Source organism: Arvicanthis niloticus, chromosome 3, assembly GCF_011762505.2.
Source record: "Arvicanthis niloticus isolate mArvNil1 chromosome 3, mArvNil1.pat.X, whole genome shotgun sequence".
Classification (NCBI taxonomy): Eukaryota; Metazoa; Chordata; class Mammalia; order Rodentia; family Muridae; genus Arvicanthis; species Arvicanthis niloticus.
The window spans coordinates 85,335,010-85,353,846 of record NC_047660.1 but is presented as its reverse complement, the minus strand read 5'-3'; the positions used below and the strand labels follow the sequence as shown (position 1 = coordinate 85,353,846).

The following is an 18,837-nucleotide window of genomic DNA, read 5'->3' as shown; positions in this document are numbered from 1 at the left end:
GCTCACTCTGTAGACCAGTCTAGCCTTGAACTCACAGATATCTGCCTGCCTCTGCCTCCTGAGTACTGAGATTAAAGATGTACCACCACCACCCTGTGTGGTTTTATCTTCTTTTGCCTTTTACACAGGCCACAGAACAACCTGGTTCTTCTTCTGTCCCCCAAAGCTACTGAATGTTCATGCCTTGAAATCCATAAGGTTTGTACATTTATCAAGGTCCTTAGATGTCCAAGGCCTTTGTGTAAAAGTCTCATGTTCATGTTTGTCCACACAGACTCTTGTACACTTTAAATGAATTCATCCCTACATGAATTACAACATGGGATACAACATAAATTCTCTGCAAATAGTTGCTACACTGTATCATTTGGGGAATAATGGGAAGCCAACAGTGAAAAAAGTCTGTCCAAGTTCATTATAGATGCAATTTCCCCCTGTGACAAGTTGAGCCTACAAGATGCAGAATCTGCTGTCTGTGTGCAGCTGCCTGGACCTCACATACCCAGACTCTTTGCCGTTTGTCGCTTTGATCTCTTTTTTTTTTATACATTTTACTGGTAAGGGAGGATCCTTTCTACAGCTGGAGGGAGGGTCTCTCAGCAGAGGATGACAGAGAAGATACAGTGAAGCATCCTGCATCGGAGGTAGCAAACTCTTCTAGCTGGTATCACAGTGATCATGTTCAAAGGGAGGGGAGGAGAGCTTTGGCATGGCCCTCACCTGCCCACAGAGCTGAGGGGCAGGAGGAATTTGGACCCAGTACAAATGCCAGCTACTTGATTTTGTTCAGTTTTACCATTGGTGTTCAGGAACAACAGTAACTAGCTAATGAGTCAGTTCTGGGTGTGTAAATGGAATGCATGTGAGTGTTTTGGCACAGCCCCTGCCCCATAGCAGGTACTAAATACATGTGTACTGAGTAAGGCACCATTCAGACACCATCATTTTCCATCTGTCATCTACCTATACACACGCTGAATCCTTCACGCACCAATAAGAACTGTGTGGGCCATGCAGGCCAGGATATTTTTTGACAGGAAGAGATTCTGGGAAATTGGTTATGGGAAGAGTTAGCCCCCCACCCCCAGTCAAGCCCCTATGTTGTTTATCCTGCAGTACCTCAGAATGTGAATGGGGTTAGAGTTTTTTTTTTTTTTTTAAATAATAAACAGGTTAAGATGAGGTTGGTAGAGGCAATGCTAATCCAATGTGACTATTCTTTACAGCATGAGACAGGACACAGGCCACTTAGAAGGATGACACTGCCATGTTGATCTTGAACTTGAAGCCTCTTGGGGAACACAATCTCTGGTGTGTGAGTTTATTGGTTTATGTAATTTAATTATGGCGCCCTAGCACACTAATCTATTGGTCACAGTAGAGACAAGGAGGAGATGCTTTCTTCGGGGGAAAGAACAGATGAACTATCTTCCCATAAATGGGCACATAGTAGGACATACCATGTCACCTTCAGGGGGGAAGGGAAGGAGGAGCCTGAGGTCTACTGCTATTCAGTGACAAAACAAATGGAACTGGAACTGGGAGGTGCTGGAACCGCTTCACACAACCCTCCCAGACACCTTCTACCCTGCTGTCCTGCCCTCTACAGCTTGACTTTTGAGTTGCAGTAAATCCACCTATGAGGTAGGCAGCCCACTGAGAGCCAAATAGGGACTTAAGCATCTGTGTGCTGACTAGGAAGAGGGATGGTGGGCTCCATCGTGAGGGAGCAGTGAATGACACCAGCTGTTAGTGGCCAAGTGAACTCCCTCACCCCCAAGTTAGGAGCCTTGCTTCCAGACAACCTGAACCCCAGCCTGGGGCAGGAATTGGGCTGGAATTCACTCTCACCATCGGACTGTGCACAGGTCTGAGGGAGGAGGCCCATTCAGTCAGATGTTTTCTACCCAGTCCCTTACTCCCTCACCTGCCACCCACAGTTCAACAAGGCCACTTTGTTGCTGCTGTTGTTGTTGCCTCTCTTCCCTTCCTGTTGAGAACACTGGAAGCAGCAGAATGACTGCAGAGATGTGGCACTCCAGGAAGCTCTCATGCTGAGGTTTGGGACATGCAAATCTCCTGTGAAAGTCAGAGAAATCTTACAGAAAAGGGCTTCTTGCCCAGGGGAGGGCCCCTATTACATCTATGGGCTCTCTCTCTCTCTCTCTCTCTCTCTCTCTCTCTCTCTCTCTCTCTCTCTCACACACACACACACACACACACACACACACACACACACTCACACACACACTCACACACTGAAAAACAGATGAAGTAGATCTGGAGCTGCTGAGACAGCAAGAATGAAAATTGAGGCCCATGTGTTCAGGGTGGCAGGGGGAAATGACAGCAGTGTCTGGTCTCTGACCTCAGGAAAACCCCAAGGCAGCCAGGGAGCCAGTGGCCGAGTCACAGCAGGTGCTACTATAAACACTCATTGAGGGGCAACTTTTGTGGTTTTTTTCTGTTTCTCTAGAGTAAGTATCTCAGAGTAGGACAGCTGGGTCACAAGACAAATGTCTGTTTAGGTGATGAGAGAGAGAAAAAAGGGGGAGACAGGGAGGCAGATGTTCACGTATCTCCACCAGTCAAAGATAGTTGATATATCTAGGTTGGGTAGTGGGTTATACCTCTGATTGAGCATTACCAAACTTATAAAGCCTTTGATTAACATTTTTTAAAAAGTGTATAAATGCAAAAAGGAAAAGGGGACATGGGATAGAGGTTTTCTAAGGGGAGGGAATGGGGAAAGGGGATGGCATCTGAAGTGTAAATAAAATATTCAATAAAAAATGGAAAAAAAATACAAAAAAAAGAAGAAAAAAAAAAAAAGAAACTGCCAGTCATCCAGAGGGTACCGTTTGCTCTCCTACCGGAGAAGGGCGACTTTACTAGCCCCATTCCCTTAATGTCTCTTTCACTCTTTTTAGTTGGTGACAGGGGCATCCACTAATCCTAGACTTAAACCCAAGTTGCTATTGATGGCTATGGAGTCAGGTTAAATTCTCACACACTGTACGATGTCCTGTGATCACAATGGCTATACATCTAATCTTTGCATCCTGGGTGTAAGTGTGAATGTAAGTTTCGGAGCTTGCTATGGCTTGCCTAGCCTCATTCATCTGCTCCACCAGTGGTGAGGAGCTGAGACCACAGAATCAGTGTAGGCTGCCTCTCTCAGCTCTAATTTAAGCGGTCCTCTGCCCCAGTTTAGGGTGGTGGTTATGGAAAGTACACCCGTGGGGAAGAAATGGCTCGACTGCTGACACCAGGAAAACTGACCTCAGGAGATCCGTAAGTTACGCATCTCTTCACAGCGCACATACTTCAGGCTCCTAATGTGCACATTCTGGGGATTTCACCTTGTACATGGGTTTCCATGGAGTCAACTGAAAGTTTCTCTTCTGGGCAAGCAGGGATTTAATGATCTCTTATGCGGACTCCTGCAAAACAATACTTTCTAGTAGAGATTGCAGCTGGGTGTGCATGTTGAATTAACTTTGCAGGAATAAGGAGAAATGCAATTGCAGCAGCTGCCCATTGCCAATGCGAAGAGTTCAGTCAGGTAATACTATTATCACAGCAGCCGATCGATACCCAGGACATGGGAGCGTTGTGCTCACGTCACCTTAGCACTCCAACATGAGATGAAGCTCTACAGAGTTGCAGAATCAGGAATCCACTTCCCCCAAGAGACCACAAGGATTGTCAGGGCCAGACTTCCTCTTCTCCTCAAGTGCTCATTTTTTATTCAACAGAGAAGGAACTGGTAAAACCCAGTCTCCCTGAAGCCCCTGCACACAATCATGGCTGGCAAGAATGATGCGGCTGAGTGTTTAACACACTCTGCTCTCCCGACCCAGAGCCTCTGGACTCTGAACATCCGCACTCAGGAGGGGAGACGACCGTATGACAGCCAACATGCCTTGTACATACATGAACTTGGCCTTGTTGAGTGGCTTGGGTTGCTTCCAGGCATACCCACTGATATTTATGAAAAGAGGACCTGGAGTTTTCTGTTGTGTTGTTAAATAAAAATAGAAGAGGAAAAGTAATAAAAAGAAATTTTTTCTGAGACAGAAGTGTTAAATGGTCCAGAGTGGCTCTGGGAGGCAGCTCAGTGTGCTGGATGAGACTTAATCCTTTTGGGGAACAGAATTCAGTAGCACACTGATAAGTAACTTTCATCATCCCATTCTGTTCTCACCTTTGCCATGTGAGGTGGGCCAACAGTCACACTCATGTCACAGAGGAGAAGACAGCTGTTAAAAGTAGGAAGCTGCCAGGAGTGCTAACATACCCGTAATCACAGCACTTGGGATGTGGAAACAGGAGAGTGAATTTGAGGCCAGTGTGGCCTCTATCAAAAACCAAACAAAAGATGGCAGAAAACAGTTTTATGGTACCAGGTACTTATGAATTCAGAAGTCTCCATCCTGCTTGGGACCTGGCCCCTGGGAAAAGCACATGGGCAATACAGCAGCTCAGCGCAAGGTGATGCACACAGTTGGAAGTACATGCTTCATATCTAGGTGAGTCAGACAGGTGGACAGCAGTCCATTTCCCTAGAAGCAGGCATCAGACACCAATGGGGAAAGGAGTGGAGGACCATTCGGTCAACTGCATGAGGCTTGAATATAGACTCACAGCACTGGGAGGGCAGTGAGAGCTCTGACGGAAGAATCTGAGGATGAAGGGCATGGCCTGCCTCATGCTCATCAGACAGGCTTGGTGTGAAGAGATGGAAGAGCCAAGGCCACACAGCACAAGGCTCTGCGAGGACAGCCACAGAGAACTGCCACCAATGAAAGAAGGTGATAAAGGGACAGGGAAAAATCCTGCCAGAAAGCCTCCAGGTTCTTACCTTCCATTTTGGCTCAAGACATGAGGCTTCCAGAATAGGAGCAGGTCCATCTCTGACCAGTAAGGGGTGCAGATGACAAGGAAGTAGGCTCGGCTTTAGCCAGTGTACATGGGAAACACATGCTAGATAGCTGCAAGACAAAGCTGGGGGTTGAATAGGAAGAACTGGAGAAGTTCAGGTGACCCTAAGTCAATCGCCAGGTCAGTTCATCAACTCTTTAAGTAGAGAACCTCTGTTCCAGGGAAAGAGTATGCTAGTAACCTCTGAGATGATTTATGGTGCTGGGACCAGAGGTCCAGGTAGACCAGTATCCTCAAGGCCTTGAAGCCTTTCTATTACCAAAGCCATCATGGAACTATGACTGCTCATCAGAAACCACCCTGACTGTCTGAGCCAGATCCAGAGACACAAGAGACTAAAGATCTCCACAGCACATAATACCCACTTGGTCTGTTGCCTCAGCCTGGGGTCGAATCTGTGGTTCTCACCTCGGTTTCTAACCTCCTGTGCTTACATAGGCTCTGAGGGCCAATAGTCCAGCGTGCTGTAGGACTCTAGAAAGCAGAAAAGTCTGAACTCGGGAAAGAAGTGGAGACAAGGATTTCTTCTACTGACGTTGGTTAACATCTTGGACTACATAAACTTGCCAGGAAGTCCCCAGCCAAGCAAACTCACACAATGCTTTTGAGTCCAAAGAGTTCAAAGGGCGTTTATTAAAGGGCATCCTCGGGGTATGTTCAATATGATGGGCAGCCACATGGCCAGGTTGACATGTCTTGGGACAGTCACAAGTCACCATCTGTCTAGGTAACATGTAGCCAGCACAGAAAGACCAAGGAGAAACCTTATAGGCTGAAGATTTTACAAATTGACAGATGGATACCTCTAGACTTTACAAGCCATATTTTGCTAATGGAAATATGATTATAAATAATGGTCTCAATGAGGCTCCCATACTTGAAGCTTCTCCTGGCTGCACAGTGACTGTTCCATAAGCTGATGTCATCATTCCTCATGACCAGGAATGCACGTATCCGAGGTGCCATACCAAAGTGCTTTTACACGCAGCCACAACAGATGGTGCCTTTGCTTAGAAAAAGAGTGCTCACTTATCAGCTTCAATCAAGACAGTAACCCAGGAATGAGATTTTTAACCCTATCATCACATGGGCTGTCACACTGGCTCACACAAGGGTCTCTATGGTGGTTGGTGCTCAGGAGCCTTGCTCTCAAAACCAAGAAGGCTGCCATTCATAAGCTGTATGCTCATGAACAATGCACCTAACCTCTCTATGCCTGTATTTCCTCAGCTACAATGTAGGACTTGCATAATGCCTCTCATTGGATGACATTCAAGGACTAGATGCATTGACTCATGTGATATCCACAGAGGAATTCCTTCCAGAACTGCAGGAAAGGCTGTGTGGGGTGTGTGTGTGTGTGTGTGTGTGTGTGTGTGTGTGTGTGTGTGTGTGTGTGTGGTGTGTGTGTGTGTGTGTGTGTGTGTGTGTGTGGTGTGTGTGTGTGTGTGTGTGTGTGTGTGTGTGTGTGTGTGTGTGTGTTGCAATATGCCTAGAATAGGCTCTCTATCTGTGACCTAATAATGCTCACAAGAAGACTCAGTGTCCTCATCAGGCTCTCAGGATCTTGTCCTGTGCCTCTCCTAAGCTCACTCCATGTGTCCTCCTTGCAGACCAGAGCTCCAGCCATACTAGTCTCTGTGCACATCTTGGACAGAGCTGGGCAGTGCTCTTTGCTCAGGGATGGCTTTGGGCCCCATGCTCATACCATTTTCTCTGTCTAGAAGACTCTCTCATGCACCAGGGTGAATGAACATTGCTTCCTTATGTTATCAGGCCTTTTCTCTGATGTGTCATCTTCCTCATCAAACACAGTAGTCCCTCCTTGCTCCCTGCCTGACTCTGCTGTTGTCACAGCATGTAATGTTTCTTGGCACTATAAAGTCCCATCCTTTCCATTCTTTTTCCATTAGACTATGACAATAGAGCCTAATAGTTCCTGGTGTGATGACAACTCTATGCAGAAGGGACTCCTGCAGTCATCTTTATTCTGCATATGCAGAAATGAAGACAATACCTGTTTGTGACTACTGCTACTACATAGCAGACTTGGTCTTTGATCTCAGCCTCTAGTGACTTCTTCAAATACATTCATGACTCCATCCAATAAGTGTTCAGCAACAGGGCAAAATGAAATAAGCCCTGAAGAGTAGTGTCTCTGGTTGACTTGTGCAAATGTGCAAAACCCCAGAATTCACTGACTTAGCTAGGCTAGCTGGCCAGTGAGCTTCAGGGATCTGTTTGTCTCTGCCTCACACCCCAATCAAGCTAGTTAAAAATGTGCTGCACCACTTCTGACTGTGTGTGCATGTCTATGTGGTGAACTTGTGTGCATGTGTAGTGTATGTGTATGTACATCTGTATGCAGGTACACATGAAGGCCTAGGGTTGACAGCAGGAGTCTTCACTATTGTTCTATTAAGTTTTCTTTTGAGACAAGTTCTTTCACTAAACCCAGAGTTTACCAATTGATTAAACTGGCTGGCCAGCTCTGGCGCATCTGCCAATCTCTGTCCTGCCTGGCCCTCAGAGCTTGGGTTTCATGTGTGTACAAATATTTGCCTTCTATGTCAGTTTCTGGGATTTGAACTCAAGTCTTCAAGGGTTTCAAGATGAGTAATTTATTGGCAAATCTATCTTCTTAGCCCAGATTGTTCATTTAATTGTATAAATTGAATAAGACAATAAAAGAAAACCAGCCAGTCATCATTTTTTTAAAAAAAAAAAAAAAAAAAAAAAAAAGGCTTCCAGAGATGTCTCCCACCATAGGAAGAAGGCCTAGAACTCTCCCTAATGAACTTCTTTCTCTTTCAGCACTTTTGGGGACTCTACTATAACACACAACTGAGTTCTAAGCTTCTAGAAAAAGATAGGCACATGGCTTTCAGGTTTAAAATACAATCAAGATAGATGATAGATAGATAGATAGATAGATAGATAGATAGATAGATAGATAGATAGATAGACAGACGGACAGACAGACAATAATTAACATTGAGGAAAATGTGAGGAAACCAGCATGCTCATCCTTTGTTGGCTGCAGAATAAAATGGGGGAAAGATTTTTGGAAGAGACTGGACAGATTCTATCAAAGCAAGAGGTATACGTTACACAATAACTCCAAGTTTAAAAATGTCTCTCATGGAAATGCACTAAATAAAGGGATATGTGCATGGATATTTCTCACCAGAATAGCCTTCCTAAAAGTGGAAAATCAGCACAACATATATGGCCAAGAATTGGGAGACTGAACGACCCTGGGCAGTCAATTAAGAGGAGTATGGAATTCAATGAATGGTGGGAAAGATGTGCTGGTATACAGTCCACAAAGAACATTTCAGTTCAGGGAAAATGTGCAATAAACACTCCCATCTGCAGGAAACAACACTTGGAAGCAGAGCCATCCTATCCTACAGCCATGACCTGCAACAACAGTAGGTGTTCATAATGTACTTTGGGATATAAGCAAAGACATGGATGAGCTCTTGTGTATACATAGACAATACTTAAAAGTATATAACAGAGACCATGGCAGAGAAATAGGAGCCTAGGGAAGAAACTGCATTTTATATTTTAACATGTGAAAATTCTGAATTGCCAGAGTAGTCCTTCCTGTCCAATGAGGTCAGGTCAGAAAATGATGCCCTCGAAACCAACAGAGTTAGCTGAGCATTTTTGACAAGAGGAATGGACTCATGATGTGGGAAATAGGAACTTGTCACCAAGCACCTGGTTGGATCAGGTCTGACATATGCCAGCAAGGGAACATGTCACTACCTCAACACATCTGAGACAATAAGGGAGTTGTCCAGGAATTAAATGTCTACCCTTATTGAAAGTAACAGAACAGGGTCTGAACATGAAAAGGGACACTGAAATATCATTTTAATCATCACCATCGACACCACCAGTACCACATCACCACCAGTACCACCATCATCATCACAAGTACAACCATCACCACCAGTATAACCATCACCACCAGTATAACCAACCATCACCACCAGTATGACTATCACCACCAGTATAACCATCACCACCAGTATAATCATCACCACCAGTATAGCCATTATTACCAGTATAACCAGCAGCAGCAGCACAAACATCATCACCAGTACAACCATCAGCAGCAGCACAACCATCATCACCAGTACCACCACCAGTATCCTCACCACCAACACCATCACCTTCATCACCATTGTTGTTACCACCAACACCATCACCTTCATCACCATTTTAATCACCACTATCACCATTGCTGCCATCATGATAATCATCACCATCACAGTGGTATTGCCGTGGTATACAGGGCATGAACTAAGAATTAAGGTTAAATCTAAAATGATGATGGGGACACCTGATCACTTGTGAAATTCACATTACAATATGCAATGTGGACAATGAATGCACATAGACTACATTAATAATTTGCATCTTCCATCTTTATGCACACTCAGAGCAGAAAGTCCCAAGGCTATATCCAACTGGGTTTTGGTCATCATATATATATCATCTATATCTATATCTATATCTATATCTATCTGTATCATCTATATCTATATCATCTATATCTATCTATCTACATATATATCCTATATATCCTATATCTATCTATCTATATAGATAGATATATCTATATCATATATATAAATCTATATACATGATATATATCTATATCTATAAATCTATATACATGATCTATATCTATATATCTAGATCTAGATCAATTTAGGGGTTGAGAATTTAACCCATCCATAGAGCCCAGCACTGGGGGGAAAGACAAAATAAGCTTGTCTCTAGACACATATAATTATAAATTATAATTTAATTTACACAGGGAACGCAGCCCTCAGAGGCACTATTGTTTGGTCCTGAGCTCAGACTCACACAGAGTTTCTTCCCCATATTCTGGATGCATGTCTTAGCGGTGCTGATGGTTTGTGTTCTTTCTTTCCAAAAATGGCACTTCATTTCTAGTATTCTCCTTTTGAGATTGAAAAAGTCTTTTAATAACAACTCTAAAGTACTCTGTGTTCAAAACTGAGCTTTTAAATGAAATAGGCTTAAAAAACATCAAATGTGAGCAGAAATGATATTGTTTCATGAGATTACAAAACAAAAATAGAGCAAAAAAAAGTTTCTGAAAAAAATTTCCCAGCAGTGCAATGATCTTAGAAATGAAGTGCCCAATAAAGGCAGCAAATCAGCTAAGCCTCTGAGATGGAAAGCAAGCAGCGGACGGGGAGGGGCAGCTCCGCAGACACAGGGGGCAGGCTGCCCAAAACGAGGTTCCACTTGACTCCTGGGCAAAGGGGGAGCTAGACACCAGGAGAGGTCACCTATGGGCAGAACCTGCTGCTCTTCCAGGCCTGCCTCCCACCTGGGCTGCTCTGTAGTCTAGCTATCACCTTTGCCAGTGTGGCTCCACAGCTCGGTTCTGCTCCTGCCTAGCACCTTACACTGTCAGTCAGCTTTCCGTGAGCACTGGGGAGAAGTAGAGTGGAGGTTGAAGGGGGTGCTGAATGAATCAGTCATGCAGCTGATAAAGATGCTCCTTTCCTTCAGAACTCGGAACCGCATCAGCCTTCACAATGGAAAGGAAGCTTCCATCTGTGGCACTTCTGTGGTGGGACTCTCACAGTCTCCCCCAGTGATGTTCCCAATGAACACTTAGTATATTACTTTGTCTTAAAATCTTCCCTTACCACCCCCACCCCCACTCCCTGTCTCTATCTCTCCCCCCACACACACACACACACCCTACACACGAATCATCAGAACCTCAATCTACTGCTCCTGGCTTCTCAAACAGCAGAAAGGCCCCCCGACCTGGCTGGTGTGTATGGATATTGCCGTGTGACTAAACGCTCTTGCATGGAAATGACAGCCCGGCCCTTGTCCCAGTGAACAGACTCCCTAAGCAGAGGATGCTCTCATTTCCACTCTCGCTTGATCACTTCCGGTTTCTGGAAGCCCCGGCACCCAGGTTCCCCGGAGGAGAGGCCCATGAAACCAAATGACTTCTGTTTCCCCAACTCTCCTCTGTTTCAAAGCTTCAGCATCGATTCTCCCTCCAGTCAACATACATAACTCCCCGTGACAATAACGGGATGTGCATGTGCACCAAGGGGGGCATAGAATTTTTATCTCTGTAAAAATGGTACTAGCACGGTACAAGCAAAGTTTTTGTTTTTTTCCCAAGGCTTTTACTTGGGGCAATATATTGTACATGTGGTTGTGGGGTTTTTTTTCTTCTTTTTAATTTTAAATTGAGATTATGAACATATTTTATGCAGGTTAATATATCCTTTTCATGTAAAATTTAGCTGAAACCAGTTCTAGCACATTAACGACAACAAGAGAAATTCTCTGGCTTATTATAAACATCCTTCAAGAAACCTGAAAAGCATGTCCTCTGGAAATAATTTTGTTGGGATCTGGAATATTATTAAAATCCTCTCAGAACTCTATCACTGGTGCCTAGTGGGCCTCAGAGCTCTTTTCTACGACTGATCAAAGGAAACATCCCTTTTGGCCCTGGCAATAAGTTCAGGATGGTGAAAACGGGGCTGGAGGAAGGGGCTAGGTAAACATAGAACGGCCACAGGGCTGGGTTGATCGCTTCATGGTTTTCGACCACGCAGAGGGAAGCAGACTTCTTTTGGAGTGGATAGCTTCTTTTCTCACTACTGAGAGATCTGATCTTTGGGTTTCCATAAGAGGAGATAGTTTACTGAAGACTTTGGACTGTGTAAAATTGCTGCCAAAATACTTATATAATATGAATTTAGTGTCCAGAACATATAAAGTACCCCACAACGTGCACATGCACTCGAAGCGTGGATATGTGGCTGTGTGTGCCTGTGGTAGGAACAGGAGCCTTCAAGGACAAGCCTTGTGGGGGCAAACAGTAGTGGCTCTGGGAGCCGAGGATGGCTGCAGATGTAGGGTAGAAAGCCCTGGAGAGAGAGCCTAGACCACACGGGGTCTCCGTGTCCCCAGAGGTGGAGGCGGAGTGGGGCGGGATCTAGGAAACACTGACAGATGACGATGCCCCCTGCCCTCCCACTCACAGGAAGCCATGTTTCATACCAGAGGCAAGAGGGAGCCATTGGAATATTCTAGTCAGGGAAATGACAGGGTTGGAGCAGTTTTAGGAAAACCCCTAGGCAACCATGTAGTGGATGGATCGGAGGGAATAAGACAGACTCCAGGAGACACACGGGGAAACTCGTGGTAATTAAGCCCACAGTGTTCTCAGTGTTTCTGTCTTCAAACTCTTGCTCGAAAGAACTCATTTTCTCTTTGGACAGCAGGGGTGGCCTGACCCCTCAGCAGCCGTGGCCCGGGGGACTTAATTACAGAGAGGAAGGTCTCAGGGGCTAATGTAGAGGCGCATAGGATGCTGAGTGGGGCGCAGTGGTCATCAAATTCATTTAGCCCTAAAAACGATTTTCACTCTGGCTCTCATTAATTTGGGGTGCTACTAACCTCACCGCCTCCCTGATACTTTGCTCCCTTTAAACTTGATTTGCTTCCAAATCAGACACTGTATTTTCTTCCCTTGCCTCAACCTCTAAATCAATAAACTGGATTACTAATTTAAAAAAAAAAAAGTCAGATACATTTCAAGAGCTCTCTGATTATCCTGAAACAAGGAAGTAGCTACAATTTTTCCTGGAAGTATGGGAATTATTTTCACAGACTTCCAAGGCAATGCCATGAGGGTGCTTGACCAGGATGAGGGAACTGGGGGTTCCCAGAGGTTTCAGCGAGTTATTTTTTTTGAGCTTGAGTTACAAAACAAACAAATAGGTGCATCCCTTCCCAGAGTGTTCTGCAAGCCTAGAAGTTTTTGTTTGTTTTGTTTTGATGCGTTATTCTGGTGATGAGACTGGGACCCTAGGCCTGCTAGGTACGTGCTCTGCCTCTGAATCCTGTCTCCAGGCCATACGCCTACTTTTCTGAGTGTGTTCTCACACTCTCCAGAAGATGGAAGACTCTCTGTATTAGAATGAAGACTCACTGAGAACACACAGATTAAGAGACAGACTGCATTGTCAGATGGCCAGGAAGAACCAGTGGGCAGGGACCTCACTACCTGGTTGGCCGAATTGGTTAACAGATCACTGCATTTGTTGGTGTTTAAATAGGGGATAGAGAGTGCAGTGTTGATTCCTTGATGTCTCTCTCTAGATTTTATTTTTGTTTATCATTTCCCAAAATAAGCAACAAAAACTTTCCCACCACTATTAATCACTAAAATATGTATTTCTCATAAATTATTGTGTTGTCTTAGAAACATTTAAAAAGCATTCCAACCTCCTGATCTCTGAGTGTTGCAAACACTAGGATTCATGAGTGTCATCTGGTTGACACTACAGTCTAGACAAGTGACAGGAATCATAAGACATCTAGAAGAGAAACTGTTACACACTAAGTGATAATACGTGAGAGAAGGTTCTTAGGTCAGCCTTAACCCTTTTTTTCAAAGGAGAGTTTAGATGAGTTTTTAGGAGGAGGTTTGTAAGGTATTGTAGCCTAGGATGCACCCCTTTACAAAGTATGGTAAACTGATCAACAATAAAGGTAAACACCTAACTGGTAGGAGCATATACATACATACTGTGATAGTTTGTATATTCTTGGCCCAGAGAGTGGCACTGTTAGCAGGTGTGGCCTTATAGGAGTAGGTGTGTCACTGTGGGTATGGGCTTTAACACCCTAGCCCTAGCTGCCTGGAAGGGAGTAGTCTGCTAGCAGCTTTCAGATGAAGATGTAGAACTCTCAGCTCCTCCTGCACCATGCCGGCCAGGATGATGCCATGCTCCCATCTTGATGATAATAGACTGAACTTCTGAACCTGTAAGCCAGCCCCAATTAAATGTTGTCCTTTATAAGACTTGCCTTGGTTATGGTGTCTGTTCACAACAGTAAAACCCTGACTAAGACACATACATACATACATACATACATACATACATACATACACACACACACACACACACATACATACTTAAACACACACAGATATATATACATATATGTGTGTATATGTGTATATATATATATATATATATATATATATATATATATATATCCGTGTATTCATGAGTGCATGTGTGTGTGTGTGCATGTGTGCATGTGTGTGGCTCCAAATTATTGTCTAAATTACCCATTAAGATCTGTGTGAATCAACAAGTGGCTATTGACTTAAGTTTCAGCTACCATCAAGACTTATTGATCTGAGAAATAAATATCGATCAAATTGAGGCTGAGGGAAATGCTAACATCCTGGGGCAATAAATCTTAATATTCATCCAGCTCTGCAGATACTAGGCTTGGCAATTTCGACTCTAAAATATTGGTTACACAGAGTCCTGGTTGAGATCAGCTTTTTTTTTCTGTGAGTTATTGGTGGAAACTGGTATCAAAATTAACTTGACTCCATGAGACTTTGGTATAAAGCTTTTAAATTCTTTACATTCTAGATGTTGTACTTAAAGAACTATTGTTAAGAACTCTCTCACTGGGGCTGGAGAGACAGCTCAGAGGTTAAGAGTACCCATCACCCTTGTAGAGAACTGGAGTTCACTTCACAGCATCACACGGGATTCACAATCACCTGTCACTCTAGTTCCTGGGGATTTGGTGGTCTCTTCTGACCACTTATCTCCAAGCACCCTACACACATACACACATGCACAGGCAAGACACTCATACTTAAAATAAGGTAAATACAATACAAAAGAGAGAATGGTCTCACCAAACCAACAATCATGTTGAGATATGTATAACTACTTTGATCTACTTTTTTGTGAAGAACTTCCTATGCTGACCAGGTATGAACATTTTATATCAGTTTACTTTATATCTCCTCATATTCATATAGAATATTTTTCTTTAATTATTTTACATCAATGAAGAAGCCTTGGGGCTGGAGAGATGGCTGAACAGTTAAGAGCACCATCTGCTCTTCCAGAGGGCCTGGGTACAATTCCCAGAACCCACATGGCAGCCCACGTCTATAACTCCAGTTCTAGGGCATCTGACTCCCTCTTCTGGCCTTCTTGGGCACTGCATGCATGTGGTGGACAGACAGATATGCAGGCAAAACACTCATACACTAAAATAAGATAAAAAACATATATAAAGAAGTCTTTAGTTGGAATACTTGTTGAAATACGTTTTATTTTTAATTTCCTGTGCTGAGTCCCCATCTAGGGAAGCTTATTCATTTAAAGGGTCAGCAATGAGACCTTGTGACTGGGATTACAGTCATTATCTTAAGTGCTGTTCTATCCAGTCTTCTGATAAGTCACAAAACCAAAAACCACTTAAGACAGCATTTCATACCCGTGCATTCCACAACCAGCTTATGTTAGTGGATAAAAGAGAAAGGCCCAGCAGGCTTTAGACTAAAGAAAGTTATTTGATCCAAGACTGGTGACTGTCTCCCAACTGACTGGGAACCCCATCACTCCCTGTAAATAGACTGACCATGTGTCCTTACAGATAAAACTGGCCAATGAGGGACAAGTCTTACTGTAAGAATTAAATATGATGATATGTAGAACACATATGCATGCATGTATTATATGCATATTATTGAGATACGTCCAGAGAACTCCAATAAACTTCTGTCTGCCATGACGGACATTGAAACAGCCCTGACAAGCTTTTTTCTTTCACACACACAACACACATACATCTGCTGAAAAATGTTAGCAACAAAACAAATCACAGATGATTAACCACTAAAAACTACATAAATGTCTATGCACATACTGCTATCAAAGGGATTAGTGAATATCAAGGAGAGGAAAGAGGCGGCTCCTTCTTACAGAACTCTAAGCAACAAAGATGGAAAGGCTGAGGGAAATGCAAGGCCATTGACACACCACAGCACAGGCTTCCTTTCACAAAGGCAATGATGGCGAGTTAAGTGAGCAGCCTTGACCCAGCTCTTTTCAATCAGTATTAATCATTGTGGTGGCAAATGGGTCCACAAATTCTTGATGCCTTCCCTTTAGAAAGGTTGTGCCTAACTTCTTTTGCCTGTTTTGAGTGTGAGCTAGACATTGAGGCTGATGTCTGACATATACGAGACAGACAGAAAAAACAGTGATAAACCAGGAAAGCATGACCTTCAGCCTGGGTTGAAATGGACATCATATCTAAAAGGACACATCACTCCCCCTCCCCCTCCACCAATAGCTTCAGTTATAGGCAGTCAACCTGCATCCAAAGGAAAATTCCAGAGTTAAATAACTCCTAACATTTTGAATAACTGTTTCAAATAAATCTTATTACAGAATTTTATAATTGCTCTGTGTCAGAATTGGCTATACCATTACCAGGGTTATGTGTGAAAAAAAATGGAGTACACGTTTGTAGGGTTTGATACAACCTATGGTTTCAGGATCTACTGTGGGGTGATGGAATGTACCCAAAATGGACTACCACCGGAAGTGCTGTGTGGATAGTATGCTGCCATTAACACCTTGAGCAAGCACCCCAGCTACCAGCTACAGAAAATGTTAACAGTAGGGGGGGACTGACATATCGAAACTCTGATTCTTCAAAATGACTTCTGTAAATCTAAAGTTATTTCAAAATAAAAAGATTTGACATATTTTTCTGGAAAGCTCCTCAGCATCCTCTTCAGAGGGTATTATCAGATAAATTAATGCAAGAAGGTCCACTTTCTATCTTATTCCCTTCTGATGATGACGTGTCTGCTCTCATTTTTGAAAGGTAACATAATGAGAGATGCTTTCATTTGGGTTCTCTTGACATGTCACTCTGAGAGGTGAAGGTGAGGAAAACCTGACTCAAAATCTGATCTGAGAAGAGGGGATGCCTATGGGAACAGACACCTTTTTAACATACTTAGGTAGGTAGAGGTACTGTTTGACCCTTGTGCTGTTTCCTGTGTTAGAGACACTGCAACAACTGAGAATAGTTACTCACCAGAGTGACTTTCCTCTGTGGTTTCAGCAGCTTTGGTTTGTGGAAGGTGGTGGCTATCGGTGCTGTGGAAGGACACCAAGTTTTAGCGTGAAATTCTTCCAAGACTTCTTAATGCCCACCTTCTGTAGGCATTACAGACATCCCATGAAGACTGTCAGAGCCTTCCTAGTCACAAGGACGAGCTCAAGCTTCTGGAGTAGGTATCCTTGGGTACCACTAACTGAAGGATAGTCATCCCCTCATCTTTAGACATGAAACTGCCTCCCAGGTCACAACAGAGCTGTATTAGTTGCTGCCACCTGTACAGAAGTCAAGTGTATGGGAGATAACCAGGAACCCTTGGTCAAGGCTGAGGCAGAACTTTTCCCTGAAGACTCCGATCTCCCTTTGACTCCAAGGTCAGTAGCTAACCCTCACCTAGCTCATCAAGGAGAGGCTACTGTCCCAGCTCAACAGAAGCAAACTGAGCTCTCCCTCCAGTGTCATGACCTAAACTTGGAATTGAAAGCCAAGTTTCATAGTCCCCAAGTGCAACTTGTATTTTTTGTAACTGAGACTCTACCCTGCAATGACCCACACAACGTAGAGGCATGAGTGCTGGCTGGCTCGCTGCTCCTTCCCTCCCAAGGTCTCACACTTCCCAGTCTTCCTTCCTGCCTTCCAGCTACACCTCTTCTGACTTCTTCCACAGGGTTCAGTGGGATACCAGCAGAATCCAGTTAAGGAATAAAAATGCATCTTGTCATGTTAACATTTTCTCTTATATCTCTATATTTCAAATTTGTTGAGGGTTGAACATCTGAATAGGCCAGTCTATCTAAGTAGTGTCTATCTATAGACGATCTTGGTCCTGCTAAAATTCATGCCTATTTTTTCTTTAAGAAATACCTTTCTTGCTCACTTCCATTGCTCTAAATAAAAACACCAATCACGGAATAACCAGTCATAGAATGTGTATTTATCAGCAAAATAAGTCTGAAATGTACTGCATACATCTTTAAAATGTCAAAGGTGTTCTTTCCCTTTAAGAACCAGGAAGATGTTGCCAGCCCCTGCCTCACTTCACCATTTAAAGTCCACTAAATTCAATATAGACTTTTTTGTGCATGTTGACTTACCTCAATGCTAATGCCCAAACCTAGCTATGTTCCACACCATCCCAGTTTGTTATGTCTATCACCTAGTGTTACTGTTTGCACCACAGTAGCACTGAGTGACAAGCCATCCATCTATTCCTCTGCCCTGATCCTGCATTTGATCCAGGTCTAGCCCTGCACCGATCAAGGTGGCTTCACTTAGGAAACTGAAGGCCAAGTCCTTACCTTTGGCAGGGACTGCAGGTGGAACATCTACCTTCTTCTTCTGCCTCTTACCCTTTTGTGGCTGCAGGGGGGCCAAGCTGGTCACACTGGTGACAGTCTCCCCTGAGCTGTAAAAGAAAAAAAGGCCCAGATGAAGCCAAAGTCTATTCACTGATGAAAACTAGAACAGGAAAGGAACCAGTGGCTCTCAAGAGGTTTGAAAGACTCCCGATGCAGGTGTCCATTCAGTCTTGTTTCAACGCTTTCCTATTGGTTCCAACACCTCACATGGAAGCTCCCTGTAGAATCTTTTGTTCCCAGGCACAGGGTGAAGCATGTGAAATGAGATTCCCAAAAGATTCTATCTCCCCAGACCATGAAAAATCTCTGAGGTGTGGAATTCCATGATCAATTTCCCAACTATCAAAATAAACAGTCAGTAGAGAAGTAATTAGCATCACAAAGGAGAGCGACACATACGTAAACACGTTGAAACTCATCATGAAAAGGTAAAAGAGAGGGCACTTCCCTTTCCCTCATTCCAGAATGACAGCAGTCAGAGTTGAGTAAGCACTCCTGACAAGCATGCAGATCTTCTCTGAGTACAACCTTCCCTGAG

At 43.8% G+C, this 18,837-nt stretch overlaps 1 protein-coding gene across 1 annotated transcript in view; it reads right to left on the bottom strand.

The window, feature by feature from the left end:
• Vstm4 (V-set and transmembrane domain containing 4) overlaps positions 1 to 18,837 on the bottom strand; it is an 85,124-nt gene that overhangs the window by 7,276 nt on the left and 59,011 nt on the right. The window contains exons 6-7 of the mRNA XM_034498606.2: positions 18,240 to 18,346; positions 16,918 to 16,979 (exon numbers count right to left, since the gene is read on the bottom strand). Coding sequence (XP_034354497.1) covers positions 16,918 to 16,979; positions 18,240 to 18,346 — 169 coding nt within the window. The remainder of the gene's footprint in view (positions 1 to 16,917; positions 16,980 to 18,239; positions 18,347 to 18,837) is intronic.